General features: G+C 61.0%; 3 protein-coding genes across 3 annotated transcripts; 1 reads left to right on the forward strand and 2 right to left on the reverse strand.

The window, feature by feature from the left end:
- Positions 1-1,068: 1,068 nt before the first annotated feature.
- P3H4 (prolyl 3-hydroxylase family member 4 (inactive)) lies at positions 1,069-5,214 on the reverse strand. The gene is made up of 8 exons (XM_032091656.1): positions 4,671-5,214; positions 3,168-3,317; positions 2,881-3,052; positions 2,681-2,809; positions 2,432-2,577; positions 2,268-2,351; positions 1,946-2,087; positions 1,069-1,855 (listed from the first exon to the last, which is right to left on the reverse strand). Exons 1-8 carry the CDS (start codon positions 5,175-5,177, stop codon positions 1,845-1,847), a joined length of 1,341 nt encoding a protein of 446 aa, XP_031947547.1. The 5' UTR covers positions 5,178-5,214; the 3' UTR covers positions 1,069-1,844.
- A 1,475-nt stretch (positions 5,215-6,689) lies between these two features.
- Positions 6,690-12,565, forward strand: FKBP10 (FKBP prolyl isomerase 10). Its single transcript, XM_032091655.1, has 10 exons — positions 6,690-6,979; positions 8,339-8,484; positions 8,809-8,998; positions 9,276-9,421; positions 9,527-9,716; positions 9,966-10,111; positions 10,227-10,416; positions 10,752-10,894; positions 11,056-11,219; positions 11,509-12,565. Exons 1-10 carry the CDS (start codon positions 6,762-6,764, stop codon positions 11,692-11,694), a joined length of 1,719 nt encoding a protein of 572 aa, XP_031947546.1. The 5' UTR covers positions 6,690-6,761; the 3' UTR covers positions 11,695-12,565.
- Positions 12,566-12,852: 287 nt separating this feature from the next.
- On the reverse strand, positions 12,853-18,000 carry NT5C3B (5'-nucleotidase, cytosolic IIIB). Its single transcript, XM_032134356.1, has 9 exons — positions 17,755-18,000; positions 17,514-17,612; positions 16,957-17,026; positions 16,472-16,518; positions 15,935-16,020; positions 15,692-15,781; positions 14,495-14,657; positions 14,168-14,368; positions 12,853-13,891 (listed from the first exon to the last, which is right to left on the reverse strand). The coding sequence occupies exons 1-9, from the start codon at positions 17,983-17,985 to the stop codon at positions 13,781-13,783; spliced, it is 1,098 nt and encodes a 365-aa protein (XP_031990247.1). The 5' UTR covers positions 17,986-18,000; the 3' UTR covers positions 12,853-13,780.
- Positions 18,001-18,286: the final 286 nt, after the last annotated feature.

Here is an 18,286-nt window from a genome sequence, read left to right on the forward strand (position 1 = left end):
TCGCCCAGCTGTTGGGAAGATCCGTAGGCCTTTGTCCTCTGGTCTGCGGTGCCAGCGCTGGGCTGAGTGCTTCCCGCTCATCCTTGCGCGAGTGCCGCTGGCCACACCCCACCGGGCTGGCGCTCCCCACCCGAGGTGGCTGTGACCCGTCGGTGACAAACCCCACTCCTCCCAAGTGATAGGACAGCCCTGCCTCGGTGCAGGGGTGCAGTGGGTGCTCCCTCCCAGTACTGCTTCCCCAAGCCCTGAGCTTTGCCCACGGGTCTGGGGGCTCAGCCCCTGCCCTCCGCCCAGTGCCCTGCAAAGCTGGAAAAGCCCCGGTGAATAGGGGCTCCAGGCAGGACAGGGTGGGGTGCTGGCAGCCTCTTGCCACCCCCTTCCTTCCATTCCCATCCCTTCCCTCCCCCGGGGCCAACGCTGTGATTCAGCCTCTCAGTTTCAGTCCTCACAGCCAATTTCCAAGCCGAGCGGGAGCACGGCAGGGAGGAGCGAGCGGCCACACGCTGCCCGACGCCTCGTGCCTAGGACTGGCACAGGCTTGTCAGCACCAACGGCGACCCCCAGTGGGCCCCAAAACGCCCTGATGCAGGCAGGAGGGCGGTCATCCCACCCTGACACCCCCCACCTTCATCGGGAGATGCAGGCTGCACCCTCTGATCCTGGAGCAGGATGATGCACCCGCAAGGAGCACTGTCACAGCGATGCACCTCCAAAACACCCATCAGGTCATGTATATCACACCCCACAGACCCATACGGGGTAGGACACACTGCCCTCTAGTCCCCTGCAGCTCCCTACCCCACCTGACAGCCTCCCCTGCACAATCGGGGGGTCATGGATCCCCATAAGGCTCCCAGTGTGCTTGTGGCCCCCTCAGGGAACCCACAGCCTCACAGGAGCCTGGCTGCTCTCATGGCCTCCATGGGTCCCCAGCCCCACAAGTTCCCCCCAGGTCACCTGTGGGGACATCCAGGCTCAAACTCATTCCTCCCTCTCCCACAGCAGGGCCTCTCCCACCCTGAGATTCTGGATCCCATGGTGGCAGCACATGGAAGGTGGAGCCAGCCATGAAAAGACCAGTCTGGATTTTATTAAAAGTTCAGCACCAGTAAATATATAAAAAGAGCAACTGTGCAAGAGGGGAAATCTTAAATTAACGGAGCTTAAGGCTAGAGAGGGCTGGTGAGGCAAAAATTCAAGGCACAGGCAGGGCACGGGCACCACAGCCTCACCGGGCTGCAGCCCTGTGGTGACACACGGACGTGGCACACCGGGAGCCCCCTGTAGCACCAGGCCGAGGAGTCCGAGGGGACCTGGGCTATGGGAGCTGGCAGATTGCCTGGGAGGCCGGAGGAACAGGAGCAGGACCCTCAAGGAGCCTCGGGGAAGGGGCAGGACCAGCTCCAGCAGCACCGTGCATTGCTCCCAGAGTAGGGGCAGCCCCCTAAGCCCCTCAAGACAACACAGAGGTTGATCCTGATGCATCGTCCACAGATCCTGGGGAGCAGCTGACGGACACAAAAAACCCCAGTGCTGTGGGGCATCACTGCTGGTCAGGGCTCCTGGGGTATTGGGGGCAGAGGTGGCCCAGGGGAAGCTCCTGGGCAGGCAGGGAAGTTCGGGGCTGCTGGTGTTCCACTGATGGGAAGTGGGCTGTGCCAGGGCAGCAGACATCCAGGTGGCAAAGGCAGCCCTGCTGCAGGATGCTAGGCAGGATCGGCCCTTCCCCACGAGTCTTTCTACCAGTGGCTGGGAGGAGCCCAAAGCCCGACATTCCCGAGATGGCATCACAGAGCCACCACCATCCAGCTCAGCTGGTGCCGGGTGCCCCTTCACCTGGCTCATCACAGGATCTCTGCAAACAAGGAGAGTTTGGTGGCACCAGGGATGTGGGCAGCAGACCCCCCCACCCTACAGCACGGCCCCCAGCCCTGCTATCAAGAACCTTGGTCATCTTTGTCTCCTTTGGTCTTGGGCTCCTGCCACCACTCTGCGAAGAATCCCTCCTCGTAGTCACCTTCGCCCTCGAACTCGCCATCAGAGGGCAGGTCCAGCACCTGTGGCCCCTCACCGCCATCCACCTCCATCTGCAGCACGGAGGGCAGGAGGAGGCAGGGGGGCTTAGTGGCCTCATCCGCAGTCTCTGCTCCAGGGCTGGTTTGGGGGGTCAGACCCCCCCACCTGAGGAAGGTCCCTGCAGCACCCACACACACCACCCAGCACCCCCATAAGCACCCCCTTAAGCACCCATCGGGGCCATCAGGTACCTCGTCATCATCCTGCAGGTACTGCCGGGCGAATTCCAGCATCTTCTTCTGGGCGGCCGTCTGGTTGTGGTACCGCACGGCTTCCTGGGCACGGCGGGGGAGAGCGGCTGTGTCAGGTGCCGGTCAGCACAGAGCCAAAGGACGGGGGGCTGGGGGGTCCTCACCGGCCGTGGCTCGAAGTCCTCCTCCCGCAGGCGCCACCGCTCGCGGTGGAAGCGGTAGTAGACCAGGTTCTGCTGCATCACGGTGTCCCCCGGGTCGAAGAGCATGTAGCTGGAGACGCTGCGCACCGCGTCCTGCACATCGTTCACTGCGGGGAGCAGCGCCAGGTGACACAGGGGTGACATCCCTCCCGGGGCCCACAGCACCCCGGGTGCCCCGGGGCACAGTCCCCTGCTCCCGCTGGCACTCACGCTTGTAGTAAGCGAACTGCAGGTAGTGGTACATGGTGGCCACAAACTTCTCCACAAAGTAGCCACCCACGTTGGGAGTGAGCTCGGTCTCGCAGTCCACCTTGCATTGCAGCACGCTCACAAAATGGTCTGGGGGGAGATGTCAGGTGCTGCACCCCTGATCACCTCCCCAAGTCTGCCGTCCCCCAGCCCTCCACTACCTGCGATGGTGGGGTAGAAGTCCTTGAACTCCTGAAGCTCGTAGGCGCCCTCACAGCCAGCCAGACAGTCCTCGTACGCCTTGTAGTACTCGGCCAGTGCCTGCTCCATGTCGGCTGCGCTGCTCCGGAAATCCCCGTTGTTGTACAGCTTCACTGACCGCACGAATATCAGCTGCCGAGGACCACTGCTTAGTGAGGAGAGCCGCTTCCCTCGGGGTTTGGCAGGACCAGGTGTGCTCCAAGCCCTGGGGAGCTTCTCTCCTGCCCCAGCCCCATCCCCTCCTTACCTCATAGGGCTGAGCTTCCAGGTCGACCAGGTATTCATCCACATCCAGCATCGTCCTGTAGTAGTTCAGGTACCTCAAGGTCATCTCATGCTTGGGGTTCTTTTGCAGGAAGGTGTGGGCAGCAGACACAGCTTTCTCGATCTTATTTGACTGTGGAGGGAGGAGGAGCTGATGCAGAGACCTGAGCCAACACTGCAGCCAAGGGGGCCTCAGCACCCAGCCAGACCCCTGGGCTGCAGGACAGAGGAGTGATCCTTGTGAGGAGCAGCCCTGAACCCACAGTGCACAACTGTCTGCTGGCAGCGATGAACAGACAAGATCTCGGAACAGGGACATTGCAGGTAACTCCAGCCACACCAACCTCCCCATCTGTGCCCATGTGGGCGCAGGGACAGCTCGGCCCCTCATGGGCCCCCACATCCAACCAAGAGTGATCCATGTGGTGTGAGGTGGATCCACATGGTGTGGGTTTGACCCACACATCCCCTCTTCTCCAGCACTGCCACCAAACCTGGCCAGCCACCCCTGCTGCTTTATGGGCTCTCAGGTTGAAGCTTCAGGGGAGTGAGACAGCAGGGAGGGGGGTGGTTTGGATGACCCATCCACGAAATGGGTTTGGGCCAGAGCAGCAAGAGGAAAATGCATTAAGGATGAAGCCAGGCTGTCCCTCGCTGCTGCCAGGTGAGTGGGGCTGCAGCACTGAGCGCTAAAACAGCACCCACAGTGGCAGGCAGCCAGGGACCAGGACTCTGACCAGGGGACTGTCCCCTGCCAGAGACACCCTGGCCAACACATGGGCACCCCAGGGGGATGCCTTATGAAACCTCCCTCCACAAAACCTCCCTCCACAAAACCTCCCTCCATGTCTGCACTATGAAGCTGAGCAAGTCCTTCCTCCTGATGGAGCATCCAGACACGTGTCCCATCACAATGACAGAGGCACTGGACCCTCCAGCTCAGGCCCCTCAGCTGGGACAGCCCCTGTGCCCTCTCCCCAGGCAATGCTCTGCCTGCCCAAGGAGACCTTGGAGGACCAGGGCAACACAAGGTGGGGTAGAGAGACACAACCACAAGGGCTCCCCAGTCATGGGTACACCCCTCACGTTCTGCCTGATGTGTCCCAGATGATGCTGACGTGCCACAGCTCAGGGGCAGGATGGAGGAGCTGGTGGGGAATGCCAGATGGGGAGGGAAGGAAAGGGGAAGCACCTGACAGCAGGGTGCAGGATGGGGGGAGAAGGGTTCAGGGGGCGCAGGGATAGAGGGGAGTGGGGTTCAGAGGGCGCAGGCTGACAGTGTAGGAGGGGGCACAGGATGGGGATGCAGGATGGGGGTGTTGAAGAGGAGGTCTAGGATGAGGGGCACAGGATGAGACACGGGAAGGGGTGTGCCCAATCGGGGGCAAAGTGGAGAGGTGCAGGATGCAGGGGAAAGGTCAGAGTGGTGCAGGATAGAGGAGCAGGACCCCCCCACTCCTGCCCCCTGCCATTTGCATCGCCTCACCTTGAAGAGCGCATAGTGCAGATACTGGTAGGGCTGGCGGCGCTGGAAGTCGCGCAGGGTCTGCGCGGGGGGGTAGCGCAGCTGGAACACGGGCAGCTCACGCTTGCAGGCGCGCAGGCAGCCGGCGCGGAGCAGCAGCCGCTCGAAGAGCCGCAGCTCTCGCTCCCACTCCCACGCGGGGTCCCGCTCCCCGCGGGGCTCCTCGGCCGGATCCTCTCCCGCGGGGGGCTCCCCGGCGCAGCGGCGGTGGCAATGCGCCTCGCTGTCCCGCAGCAGCCTGTGGAGCCGCAGACTGGCCTCCAGCCCCTGAGCGCTCTCCGCCCATTGCGCATCCGCGTACTGCTCCAGCGCCCGCGCGTAGGCGCGCTGCAGCGGCTCCAGCGCGGCCGCGGGGAACCCGCGCACGCTGTACTGCTCGTACTGCGCCGCGCACAGCCCCGCCGCCAGCACCGCCAGCAGCAGCGCCGGCAGTGGACCCGGTACCGGCACCGGCACCGCGCCGCCCATCCCCGCTGCCGCGCACTGCCCGCGAACCGCGCAGCGTCCCCGCACCGCCCCGCGCAGCGCTCCACGCCGGGCCCCGCGCAGGGGGCGGGCGGCGGGGTGGGCGGTGCGTGGCGGGCGCGCAGGGTCTTAGTGCGGCTCCGCCGGCCCCGCGGGGTGCGCGCAGGGGCTGCGCGGGGCGCTCGGGGGGTGCCCGGCGCTGCGCACCACGGAGTGAGTTCCTTCAGTGGCACCGTGCGCGGGCGGGCCCCTCCGGGCCGGCGGTGCCCGGAGGTGTCCCCGCCGCTGGCCGGTGCCAAGCCCGAGGCTACACGCCCTGTGCCGTGCCAGATGCCGGCCCCAGAGCTGTCCCATGCCAGGCCTCGGCATGGCCACACTGGCCCCTGCCCAAACCCAATGCTTTGTCGCTGGCTGGACGGTGGCACGGAAGGATGGATGTCACAGCGCGGGGCAGGAGCCAGGACGCTGCTGAGGTTTCTGCCTGCGGAGCAGAGGCTGTTGGCAGTGCCCAGTGCCACACACGGCTGTGGTGCCACCACCCCTGTCAGCACTCACTTGGTGCAGAGTGAGGCCCTGACCCCGTGCCATGGGGAGAGCCCCGAGTTCCCTCAGGCTGCTCCAGGCAGCGCTGAAGTTGCTCAGCCCCGGTGGGGTGTGTTGGGGGGCTGCAGAGCACCTCGGGGCTGAGCTGAGGGAGCTGGCAGTGCTTTGCTGGAGCTGTTGCTCTCACTGGTAGCACTGAGCCCCAGAGGAGCTGGGTTGGGGTTTGGGTTCAGGTTCAAGGCCTGTTGCATTTCTCACCTGGCACTTGCCAAAGGCTCTTGCCACGGGACCTGTTTCCTGCTGATGGATTTGGGGAAGCAGGGATGTGTGGGCAACACCTCCGTGAGCCTTTGAGGCTGTGTTTGTCTGGGAAGGACTGCTAGGAGAGTTTCACTTTTTAAATCATTGCCATTCAGTAAAGGCTCTGCCAGCAGCAGACTCGTTATTAAAACACTTATTTCCTTTTATTTACTCTCCTGAACTGCTGGGACTGGGCAGCAGCATCTTGGGTCAAGTGCAATGACCTGGCAGCGGCAGAAGGAGGAAGAGAAGGAGGAGGAGACACAGCAACTCTAGGACCTGGGGCCAGGCCGGGCCTGCAGCCGCACAGCCGCTCCCCAATGCCTCCGTCAGCTTTTCCTTTGGAGGAGGAATTGCCCAAGGAAAAAAAAAAAAAGAGAGAGAGTAAACAATGAGAGGAGGAAAAAAAAAATAAAGAGGAGAGTGAAAAAAGAGGAAAAGGGAAGAGAGGGAGAGAAAGAGAAATAAAAAAGGAGGGGGAAAAGAGGAAAAAGAAAAGAGGGAAAAAGAATAGCCCCTCCCGCCGTGAATCGTTCTCTGCCGCGGTGTCAGCTCTCGGCGCGGCGGGGGGAGCGCGGCGGGGCCCGGACACGTCTACAGAAATTCCAAGAGGGCCGGGCTGGGCGGGCGGAGGGGAAGGGAAAGCGAAGGCAAGGGGCGTCCCGGGCAGGAAAGGGGCGTCCTGAAGCCCCCGCCCTGCTCCTTCCCCCCGCCGGGCCCTTCCGCCGCCTCAGCCCCAGCGCCATGGCCGTGGCCCCGGGCAGCCGCTGCCTCCTCCTCCTCTTCCTCCTCCTCCTGGGCATCTTGGGGGTCCCGGCGCTGGGCGACCCCGGCCCCCTAGAAGACGTGGTGATAGACAGATACTATATTCCCAAAATCTGCCTGCGGGAGGCGCAGATGGGGGATTTCATTCGCTACCACTACAATGGGACCTTTAAAGATGGCAAAAAGTTTGACTCCAGGTATCGCCTGCGGCTCTGTGCCGGCTGCATGCGGGGGGCAGCGACGCCGGGACCCTGCATGCCTCCCCCAGCCCCTAGCCCGCATCCCGGGGCAGGCAGGCAGCTGCGGGGACCCCGCATGCGTCCCCCAGCCCCGGGGCAGGGGCAGCCAGGCCAGAGCAGGCTGCTGCCTGCGCCAGACAACGCCCAGACCCTCCAGCTTTCAACCCAAGGAGGGCTTTTGGTGGGTGCTGGGGTAACACAGGGAGCCCTGTACACGTGTCAGCCTGGGCGGCCCGGCCTGGCCTGAAGCAAACCCCCAACCCAAGCTGCAGCCCCTTTCCGTAGCCCCTGCCCATGCTGCCCCACCAGGTCCCGCAGAAGCCCCCAGCCCTCCAGGGAGCCTGCTCAGGCTTCAGCTCCGCAGAGCTGTGGGATAGCCTGTCCCGGGCGCAGGCAGGATTTGGCCCTAATTGGGACGTTCTGCACTCAGGAACACGTATCTGCATGTGCTGCCCAGGCAGGAAAATGCTTAAAGCACTTTGAGACGTGGCAGCGGCGAAACCCTTCATTATCCCAGAGGCTTTGCTCTGCTGGGCTCAATGTCCCTCGGCCCCTGCATCGTCCCTGCTCTGCTCACGCTGGCTGGAAATCAGGGTTGGAGTTGGGGCAGCCCCTGGTTTGCAGCACCATGAGCAGGGAGGAGAACTGGGGGCACAGAAATAACTGGGGCAGTGCTGGGGCAATGTACCATGTAGCACCATGTAGCAATAAAAATTTCCCAGGCAGGTGTTTTTTGGAGCTGTGGAAAGCAAAGGCGTTCACAGTTTGATGTGTGTTATCTTTCATGTGAGAATCAATGGGGGAGAAAATAACTGCAGTGGGAACCTGGGGACACTCACTGCTAAAAGAATTCTCTGCCAGGAGTACATCTGCTGCCCCAGTAGTTTCTTGGAGTATTTTAAGGTTTAAAAATAAAACCAAATTTGCAGTTTAAAAATGAGGCTGGGATGTCATCTTTCCTTCTCAGTGCATAAAGCCCCAGTGTGCCATTTGCAAAATTATTTGGAAGCAGCAGGAAGCCCCAGAACTGCCGGCCTCCAGCCCAGCTCAGTGGGTGAGATCTGGGGATGATGTTGATAGCTTCTGGGGGTGCAGGGTCAGGTTGAAGTCCTGACCAGTGCCCCAGGGGCCAGCTGCCCTCCAACAACAGGGTATTGAGCCCACCAGGATCCATGTTTTGAAGCTATGGGCTTTGCCTGCAGCACAAGGACTCGCAGGCTGTGATGGGAGACCTGCACCCCGGGGAGGGGGCAGCCCTGACCCCCCACTCTGCCCCACCTTTTTCCCACCTCTGATGGATCTGTCCCTTTGCCCCAGCTATGACCGAGGGGCCACGGTGGCCGGTGTGGTGGGCGTCGGGCGGCTGATCACGGGCATGGACCGGGGGCTGCAGGGCATGTGCGTGAACGAGCGGCGTCACCTCATCGTGCCGCCCCACCTGGGCTACGGCAGCATCGGCGTGGGTAAGGGGCTCTGGCACGGGGGGCTGAGGGAGCAAACCCCTCAGGGCTAGTGTTAGCAGGGACAGGGCTCCAGTGCCCCCCTGGTAGATGCAGACTAAGGGTGGCTCCATGGCCAGGGCAAGTGGTGCTGAAGTGGGGCTGCCCTGGGAATGAAGGGTCCTGCCCTGGCCAGACTGTGCTGCTTGCCCAGGGGCTGGCACGGGTCTCCAGTAGCCCTGAGCAGCGATGGGTTCAGGGGAGGCTTCAGGGGACAGAGCCTGTGGCTGGCCTGGGCTCCGTGTTGGTCCCACTTAAGGTGCTCTGTCCTTGCTGCTGCCCCTTTAGCGGGGCTGATCCCCCCAGATGCAACCCTGTACTTCGATGTGGTCATGCTGGACATCTGGAACAAGAATGACAAGCTGCAGATCACCACCCTGTCCAAACCTGAGCGCTGCAACCGCACGGTGGAGAACTCGGACTTCGTGCGGTACCACTACAACGGCACACTGCTGGATGGGACCCCCTTCGACTCCAGGTATGGGCCACTGGATGCACCCTGGCCTCAGGACATGGGGCTGTAAGGCTGGGATGTACCCTCTGCCTTGACATTGAGCCACTAGGGGTGGCTGAAACCCAGAGACACCGGCCTGGGCACACAGTCAAAGCAGCCTCACCCTGTACTCCCCCCTGGCTCCCCAGCAGGGCTGGTGCAGCTCCCTGACCCCCCAAACCAGCTTCTGGCACAGCACAGCCCTGGCTGGAGCTGCTGGTGTGGCCTCAGAGCCATCCCCACTCTCATTCTCCACCACCAGTTACAGCAAGGGCAGCACCTATGACACCTACGTGGGCACCGGGTGGCTGATCAAGGGCATGGACCAGGGGCTGCTGGGCATGTGTGCTGGGGAGAAAAGGAGCATCATCATCCCCCCGTTCCTGGCCTATGGGGAGAAGGGCTACGGTGAGCCAGGCACCACCCCATCGTGCCGCCCCTTCCCTCCCATCTCTGACCAGAGCCCCCAAGTGCAGTAGGACCCTCCTTCAGGCTGACCGTGTCCTCTCCCAGGGACCGTGATCCCACCGCAGGCATCGCTGGTGTTCAGTGTGCTGCTGGTGGATTTCCACAATCCCAAGGATGGTGTCTTCCTGGAGCACCTGGAGGTGCCGGAGTCCTGCAAGCGCCGGGCTGTGACCGGGGACTTTGTCCGGTACCACTACAACGGGACACTCATGGACGGGACACTCTTCGACTCCAGGTGTGGGAGGAAGCGGCCGCATGGGGCGAGCCCCTGATGTCCTCTCCTGCCCCACGGCTGCAAGAAAAGGCTGGAGAGGGGACAATGGGCATGAAATGGGCTAAAAAGGACAATATCTGTTTGTTGCATCTCTAGGAGCAAGGTTTGGTTCCTGGGGGACCAGGAGGGGATGGGAGAAGGGGTGTGGGTTGGGGTGTGGGGTGTAGGGGCTGGGGGGGACTGATGGTGCTGGGGGTTCTCTTGCTGCAGTTACTCCCGCAATCAGACCTACAACACCTACATTGGGAAGGGCTACATCATCCCCGGCATGGATCAGGGCCTGCAGGGGGTCTGCATGGGAGAGCAGCGGCGAGTGGTCATCCCCCCACACCTGGCTTATGGGGAGAACGGCGCAGGTAAACGTGCAGAGGGCTCTGAGGGACGAGCACATCGAGGGATGTGGGAAGAAGCAGGGAAAGGCTTTACGAGCCCTGCAGCGCTCCAGCAGCTCTCCTCATCCTTCTCTTCCAGGAGATAAAATTCCCGGCTCAGCTGTGCTCATCTTTGATGTCCACGTCATCGACTTCCACAACCCTGCGGACCCAGTGGAGATTGAGACCACGTTCCGGCCCGAGGGCTGCAATGTCACCACCCGAAACCGGGACTTTGTCCGCTACCACTACAACTGCTCCTTGCTGGACGGCACCCGGCTCTTCTCCTCGTGCGTGCCCCGAGTATTCCCGTCCTTCCTGGGCCCAAATCCTGCCTGGCACTGGGGGTGGGCAGGCACCGGGCAGCACGGGACCATCCGCTCTGCAGCAGGCAGCAGTGGAGCATCAGCCGCAGGGCAGCAGAATGGGGCAGCAGGAGGAGGATTCAAGGGACACAGTGGGATGGACGTGGCGATGGCATGAGGGTGTGGAACTTCATGGCATACCAGGATGGAGGATGTGGGATTCTGGGCCATGGTGGGATGGAAGGGTTGGGATTTCAGGGCTGCCCACTAGATCTGAGGGACTTCTCTCACCTGCACTGTTTTCTCTGTGCCTCCTGCAGCCACGACTACGGGAAGCCCCAGGAGGTAACTCTGGGGGCCAACAAGGTGATCGAGGGGCTGAACAGTGGCCTCCTGGACATGTGTGCGGGGGAGAGGCGGGTGCTCATCGTCCCCCCACACCTGGGCCACGGGGAGAGCGGAGGTAGGGGAGCGGCGGCCGACGTGTGCAATGCAAATTGGGGGGTTCAGCCTTGCTGGGCCCCCGCTGGGCTCCATCCCCCCTTGCCCTGCCACGGCTGTGGGGCTCAGGGCCAGGGCTTTGCCTTGCTCCCCGTGGTGCTGGAGCCTTTGCTGTGTTTCCAGCCCGGGGGGTGCCTGGCAGCGCCGTGCTCCGCTTCGAGGTGGAGCTGATCTCCATGGAGGAGGGGGTTCCCGAGGGCTACCTCTTCATCTGGCATGGGGAGCCGCCGGCCAGCCTGTATGAGCAGATGGACCTCAACAAAGATGGGGGGATCCCTGCTGATGAGGTGAGTGGGTCCCACATGGTGGGGTGCAGGAGGAAATGGGGGCACAGGGGACCCCACCCCAGAGAGCAGCACTTGAAGGACACTGCTGCCCCTGGGCACTTGGGAGCCTGCAGAGCTGTGCAGGAAGAACACTCCAGCCCAAAGCAGTGCTGCTGGGTGCGGGCAGTGTCCCCGAGGGCAGCCTCTGCTCCAGTCCCTGCCTGTCCTTGGCGTTGGCCGTGGTCTCCCTGCCCTGCCCAGTGCTGGCTGCGCAGACCCCAGCAGCATCTCTTCCCTCTCCCCTCTCCAGTTCTCCACCTTCATCAAGACCCAGGTGGCGGAGGGGAAAGGCCGCCTCATGCCCAGCTCCGACCCGGAGAAAGTCATTGCCGACATGTTCCAGAACCAGGACCGCAACCAGGATGGGAAGATCACACCTGATGAGCTGAAGCTGAAGTCGGACGAGGACCAGGAGAAGATTCATGAGGAGCTCTGAGGAGCAGTCCCCACTGTTCCTGGAGACAGGACTCATCCTGGCCATGTCATGGCCAGTCTCCCACGCCGGGAATCTGCCCCTGCCCCTCCCAGTCCTGCAGGGGGGTGGGTTTTGATTTTCACCTCTCATTAACTGAGGGTATTTTGATGTGTTTTCCTGAGCAGGAAAACTCAGCCCCCAGCTAATAAACCCAGACAAGATGTCCCCTCCCTAAGCCCCTTCATCCTCCACCACTGACTGCAGGTCCAGCTCCAGCCCCCCTCACCTGTCCATGCTGCCTCAGGGGGCAGGCAGGATGTAGGGGGGCTCCCCCTCACCTCCACCACACCATTTTGTAGTTTAGGGTTGGGGTTTGGGTTTTTTATAGGCACACTTAGAATTCTTTAGAGAGAGGAAAGAGAACCCTTTTGTCCCAGTCCCTGCTCTGTCCCTGCTGCCATCCTCCCTGGTACGAGAGGCTGAAGGGGGCTCAGGTTCCCAGGGTGAAACCCCGATACTCTGCAGGCATCTGCTGTTACATAAGTCTGGCAAACCCCTCATCAGCTGGGAGAAGAGAAACAGACCCTCGTCCTCCAGCCCTCAGGGAGCAGCATCATCCCCCTCCATGCCCTCCCCACCTCCCAGCCCCCAGTGACTGAGACAAATCAGACCAATTTAGTTTCGAGCCTAAATGCAGGTCACAGCCTTGGGAGTGCTCAGGTTCTCCGGCTGGGACCAACACAGCTCTGGTACCTGCCAGCTCCCAAAGCCTCTGCACAGTCTGTCCTCCACAGGGACAGAAGAAACACAGAAGCACAGCAGTGCAGAGCAAACCCTTCAAACGGTGACTCTGCCTTGCACCAAATAAATAATTCCTCCAGGTTTCCAAGGAGTTTGACTGTGTCTGGTTACTTTGCCATGAAACACTTCCATGTGTTGGGGTAGCGGCACAGGGACCAGCTTTACCAGTGCCCAGGGGGATTCCAGGCTCCAGCATCTCCTGGGTCTGGCAAAAGAAACCAGAATTCCCCCCTGGGATCCTCCACTGAAGCCAACAGGACTTCAGCTCCAGCACCCAGTGAGGGCTGGGGGGCTCTGATGGGATGAGGAGCTGGGGAGCAGAGGCAGCTGCCAGCACCAGCCCCCTCAGTGCTGGGTACAAACCACCCGTGACCCAGCTTTAGCCAATTATGCTTTTATTCAAACACAGAGAACGAATCTGCTCTTCCCAAAGTCCCACATAACCAGAGGTTATACAGAAATAAAATGGCTTTTTCCTATTGCTGCTCTGAGAGCCCAGGATCAGCCCAGAAATTTAGTACACAAACACGGTCAGGTAAAACATTCCTTAAAACCCAAAATTCTGCCACTGGCCTCTCCTCCCCCATGCCCACCCCTCCTCCTCTGATCCCTGGCAGACGAACTTACTTCTGGCTTTGGGCAGCAGCAGCAGCTGAGCTCCAGGGCCTTCAGGGACGGCTGGTAAAGCATTTTTTCCACAGTAAGAGCTGTACTGGTGCGAGAGGGACGGGTGAGCTGAGACACGGGGCCAGAGAGCTGCTGGTTTACATGGGGAATGTGGGGCTGGGTGATGTGATGTCCAGCAGGGCCACACCAGCCCAGCGGCTGGACTGGCACCAGGGTCAGCCTGGGAGCTTTGAAGCCCACAAAAAACAGGACGAGAGAGAGACTTGCTTTCTTAGCCAGGGACACAGTGACACATCTAAACCGGGTCTGTCCTCGGCCCACAGTGAACTGTCTCCATTCCACCCCCAGTTGCTGAAGCAAGTGCAGAACATCTCTGTCTGAAAGATGGAATGGTTTGTCGTGGCCTCAGGAGGTGGAAGCTATGAATTCCCAGTGGGATGAAGTCCAAGTGGGATAGAGTCAGTCTGGGCGGGAAACTGCAGAGTCAGGCAGAGTTAGAGTAAAGGGAACGGAAAAGCTTCCTCCATCTCAACTCTCCTGCTCCAGGGCTGGCTGAGGGCATTAGTGAGGTCGGGACGGAGCCCAGCCAGCACCAGCAGGTCCCCTCCAGCTCTGCCACAGGAAGGACATTCCCTGCCCAGTGCCTGCTGTGTGGCCGGAGCTGGGACACCTCCCCAGCTCATGTCTCGGTGAGGATGTACCGCAGAATCCCATTGACCACGTCCAGGGTCTCGTCACTCTCCAGCACAATGTCATAGGAATCCAGGTACTTCCCTCTCCGCTCTTCCACCTGCCAGGACCGTGAACAACCAACAGCTGAGGGTGAAGACGTTGCACCCACAGCTTTCACTACCCAAAAGGGGGTCAATAACTGCCCTGACCATTTCCCAGACACAGCAGGAGCTCAGCAGACACTCCCAGGTCCCTCCGCACACCCCACAGGAGCTCGTACGAATCTCTCACATGCCCAAATCACTGGGGCAGTCCCCTGCCCCTCCCTGCTGGCCCCAGGCCTGGCACCTGGGGAAGGCTGCTAGGGAAGCACCAAACTGCTCCTCACACCCACCTTGTCATTGAGAAAGCCAATCTTGAGGATGTTTTCCACATTGGGAACGCCGTCTGCCATCGTCAGGTCACCCATGGAGTCCCCCAGCAGGATGATGCTTGTCCTTGTGCTCACCTGCTGGAAGTACCCCGTGCCCTGCAGCACGGTGTTGTTCTTGTTGTAGGTGTGGATGAGGGGTCCCTTGAAGTGCGTGAGGACTCCCTGAGCACATGGGACAGACAGGCAGACAGCTCTTAACCTGATGGTATCACTGCTAATCATGGCCCAGCCCTCAGTCCCAGCCCCAACCTCTCCCCTCACACACACAGATGCAGTGCAAGAACTCACATCATCACTGAAGTCCATGTAGTTGGACACCACGTTGACATTGGAGTAGAAGACGTTGGCCTGACGGATAATCTCTTCCAGGATATCACCAACGCCAGCAGAGAAGATGAACAGGGGGACGTTGTTCTTATGCAGCTGATCAAAGAACTCCTTGAAGCCATCCCTAGAGCAGGAATGTCCATTGCACAGGGCTGTGTCACCAGCCCCCAGCACAGTGCCCGGTGCCCTGGGCTGGCAGCATGCTCAGCCCAGCTCCTGCTCCTGCCCAGCACTTCCCAAACAGAAGCACACGGGTGAGCTCTGCAAACAGCGTAAGCTCTCCGTGGCACCAGCGCTCCCGTGGCCCTCCCTGTGCAGAGAACCCCAGAGAGCTCTGGGTGCAGCAGCTGGGCGGGCACTTGTGGGAACACAGAGCACTCCAGCCTTTTGCCTGGCATCTCCTGAGCACATCAGCCCAGAAATTTAGTACACAAACACGGTCAGGGGCACAGGGCACAGCCTGCCCGGACATACCCATGCGAGTGGGCGCTGCCAGGACCCACGTGGGAGATGTGCAACAGGTTGGACTGGTTGGGAGGATGATCAGACCAACCTGTGACAGCCTCAGTCTGCCAGGACACAATTCCATGCAGAAGTGGAACTTGGGCTCATAAAAAGCCATCTCCTCCCCGAGCCTGGCAGCACCCTGGCAGAACCCAGCTCCACGAGCCAGCCTTAGGGCCGCAGCTGCCAGGTCAGCTTTAGCAGCAAGTTCTAGCACATTTTTGTCCTGTGGGTGAAATCTGCTGCTGAGCCAAGGGCCTGCATAAGGCCTGGCAGTTGCAGTGCAAAGAACACATCTCTGCTGGAAGCAGGGAGCTGCGCGCTGCCCCTGCACCCCACCCTGCAAATGGGGAGCTGTGCCCAGCACTGGCCCCTCAGCTGCTCCTTGCCAAGGCCGAGAGAGGGGATAGTGATTTCAGAGCAGGAAGGGAGCAGCCTCCAGCCAAGGAGCGAGCTCAGGCTGTGGCTCATGTTCTGACTTTGTTAGAACTCAGCCCAGGGAGCAAGTGAGGGAGGCTGGCACTGGTCACGCTGTGGCGTGGTGACAGCACAGAGACCTGCACGGGCAGGAGAGAAGGGCTGTGGGCAGCCAAGCTGTACCTCAGCATCACATCCCTGTGCCCAAACCTCAATACCGCATCCCTGTGCCCGTACCTGAGCATCGCTTCAGACTCTCGGACGATCTGGGCTATGTCACTTCTGTGGATCTTCTGCTGCACCAGCAGCTCATGGGCCTTGGTCCACCTGGGGAAAGGCAGCAGTGACAGAGCTCCCAGGCAGAGGCCCTGAGCAGTCAGAAACAACAACTAAACCTTGCAGGATTGTTGCCAAGCACAGGGATGATTCAAGCCTCATGTCCTGTAGGACAAGGTCAAGATCATCACAAACAGCACTCACCACTCCACCATGAGGGGACATTTCTCTTCCAGGGTCTGGTTGGGATCTATTTCAATGGGATAGTAATAGTGGAGCAGATCCTTCAGCTGGAGTGTCACACAGAGGGAAAAAGAACAAAGTGAACATCAGGTCTAAAGAGACTATAAACAAAACTAGCATTTCTTAAATCATCCAAAACACCACTCTTCCTAAACACAACCAAAACTTTGTCACTGAGCATCTTCCCTCTGAGCACACCTGGAACTCTTGCCAGCCTAGCTGGCTCTCACCTTGCTCCAAATGCTGCAGGTACAGACACCCCTCCCCTTCCTCCTTCCATCAAACTGTAACACCCACAGCTGCACATGCAAATTTGAGTTCCCTTTTTAACTTCTCTGTCACTGCTGGCTGAAATGCAGCCTGGGCACTTTCCCACTCCATCCTGGCAGCCAGCACAGCTGGGAGAGCTGTGACACCAGCCAGTGCGACCTCCTGATGACGGGTGACAGGTACAACAGTCACCGAGCCAAGACATGGTGCCTTACACACAGCACCCACCTTCTTCTTGCCATCCTCACTGATAACACGGCTGGTATCAAGGATATCTGCAAAGAAAACAAAACACCAATGATATAGCACAGAAATATAAAAAAAACTTCCTAACAGCAACTCCTGCAGTGCTGGCTCTTCCCAATACAGGCTGTGGTGACACCACGACCTGAGCACAGGCTCGCTGTGGGGTCCCATTGCAGTGGCTCCCACTGTGAGCCCGCAGCAGGCACCGACTGCAGAGCCTGGCCCAGCCAGGACAGCAGCCTCAATGCCTGTGGGCAGTGGGATGAAGGCAGCCAGCCCAGGAGTTGGCTCCTGGCTCCTGCAGCGGGCAGTGGGCAGCTGGCACCACGCAGTGAAGCCCAGAGCTGCGTGGAGGACAGGATGGAGCAGCCAGGCTTGGCAGAGGAGGGCACAGAGGATGACAGGAACCACGTCAAATACAAACACAGAAACCAAACAGAACTAGTGACAGTGAAAACAACACTCACTGTGCGATGTGGGGCAGCGCCTGCCATTGCACCCAAACCTGCTCAGCGTCATGTCAAAGTCAGAAATGACCTGGAAGAGGGGAGAAAACCAAATTCGTGCACAACCCAGTGCATTCTGCCCTGGCCAGAGTGAACCCGAGGTGCTGCCAAGGTGCTGCCACCTGCGAGAACGTGCACCCGGCACCACCGGTCTCCCGTGGGCACAGACTGGCAGCGACGACGTGGTCGCTCCTACCAGCCGCGAGGCAGATGATGTCCTCACCCTCCCACCCCGGAGCTCTTATCGGCACCGAATGGCTTCATCCTGCCTGGGCGGAGCAGGGGTTTGGGGACTGCCGCAGTGTTACAGCCTCATGACTGCGAGCCAAAAGGTCCGTCCGGGGGTAGCCGCCAGCCCCGTCCTCCCTTTCCTCTGAGGCTTCTCCCCCTCCAGCTGCACCCCTCGCCGCAGGTGCTTCCTTGCGGGGCTGGGAGAAGTCAGGCCGGGGCGGGGGACGAGGAAGGGGCAGCTGAGAAACGGACCGAGCACGGGCGATGCACCGCCTGCCCCGTGGTACCTGCAGCTTGGCCACCCCCTGCTCCCGGAGGGACTGGATGATCTCCCGCACACGCTCGGGCTGCCGGATCCGGACCGTAGCTTTCTCTAGCTCGGGCACCTGCAGGCAGAGACCCCGCTCGGTGCCGCCCCGGGGCCCCCCCAACTCCAGGGGGACCGAGACCCTCCAGCCCCCGCTGTCCCTCCATCCCGGCCGCGCTCCCCCGCCCAGCGCCGGGCTCCCGGCCCGCAGCCCCGCTCACCATCTCGCCCGCTCCGCTCTGCTCCGCTCGGCCCGGGCCGCGCAGCCGCGGGGAGGAGCGGCCGCGGGGGCGGGACCGGAACGCGGCCGCGGGGCCCGGGGGGACGGGCGGTGCTCGGGGGGCGTTCGCGGGGTGCTGGGGCCGGGGAATCCTCCCGCGCTCCGCCCCGCGCCCGACCGGCGACGGCGGTTGCGTGTCCCTCGCGACGAGCCAGGAGGGCGAAAGATGCATTAAAAAAAAACAGAAAGAAAAAAAGAAAAAAGTCACCGGCGGGGCCGTTCGTGCCCGCAGGGCTCCCGGCACTGAAGCACTCCGCAGCCCCGGGAACACTGAGAACAATGAGTCACGGAACACTGGCGGGGGCAGAAGCCCTCAAAGAACCATCCCGCAGCATTGCCAAGGCCACCACTAACCGATGTCCCTAAGTGCCACATCCACAAGACCTTTAAACCCCTCCAGGGGTGAGCATCCACCATTACTGCCCTTGGCAGTGCCAGGGCTGGACAGCCCCTCCGGAAAAAAAGTTTCCAAA

This window comes from Corvus moneduloides, chromosome 26 (genome assembly GCF_009650955.1).
Source record: "Corvus moneduloides isolate bCorMon1 chromosome 26, bCorMon1.pri, whole genome shotgun sequence".
Taxonomy (NCBI): Eukaryota; Metazoa; Chordata; class Aves; order Passeriformes; family Corvidae; genus Corvus; species Corvus moneduloides.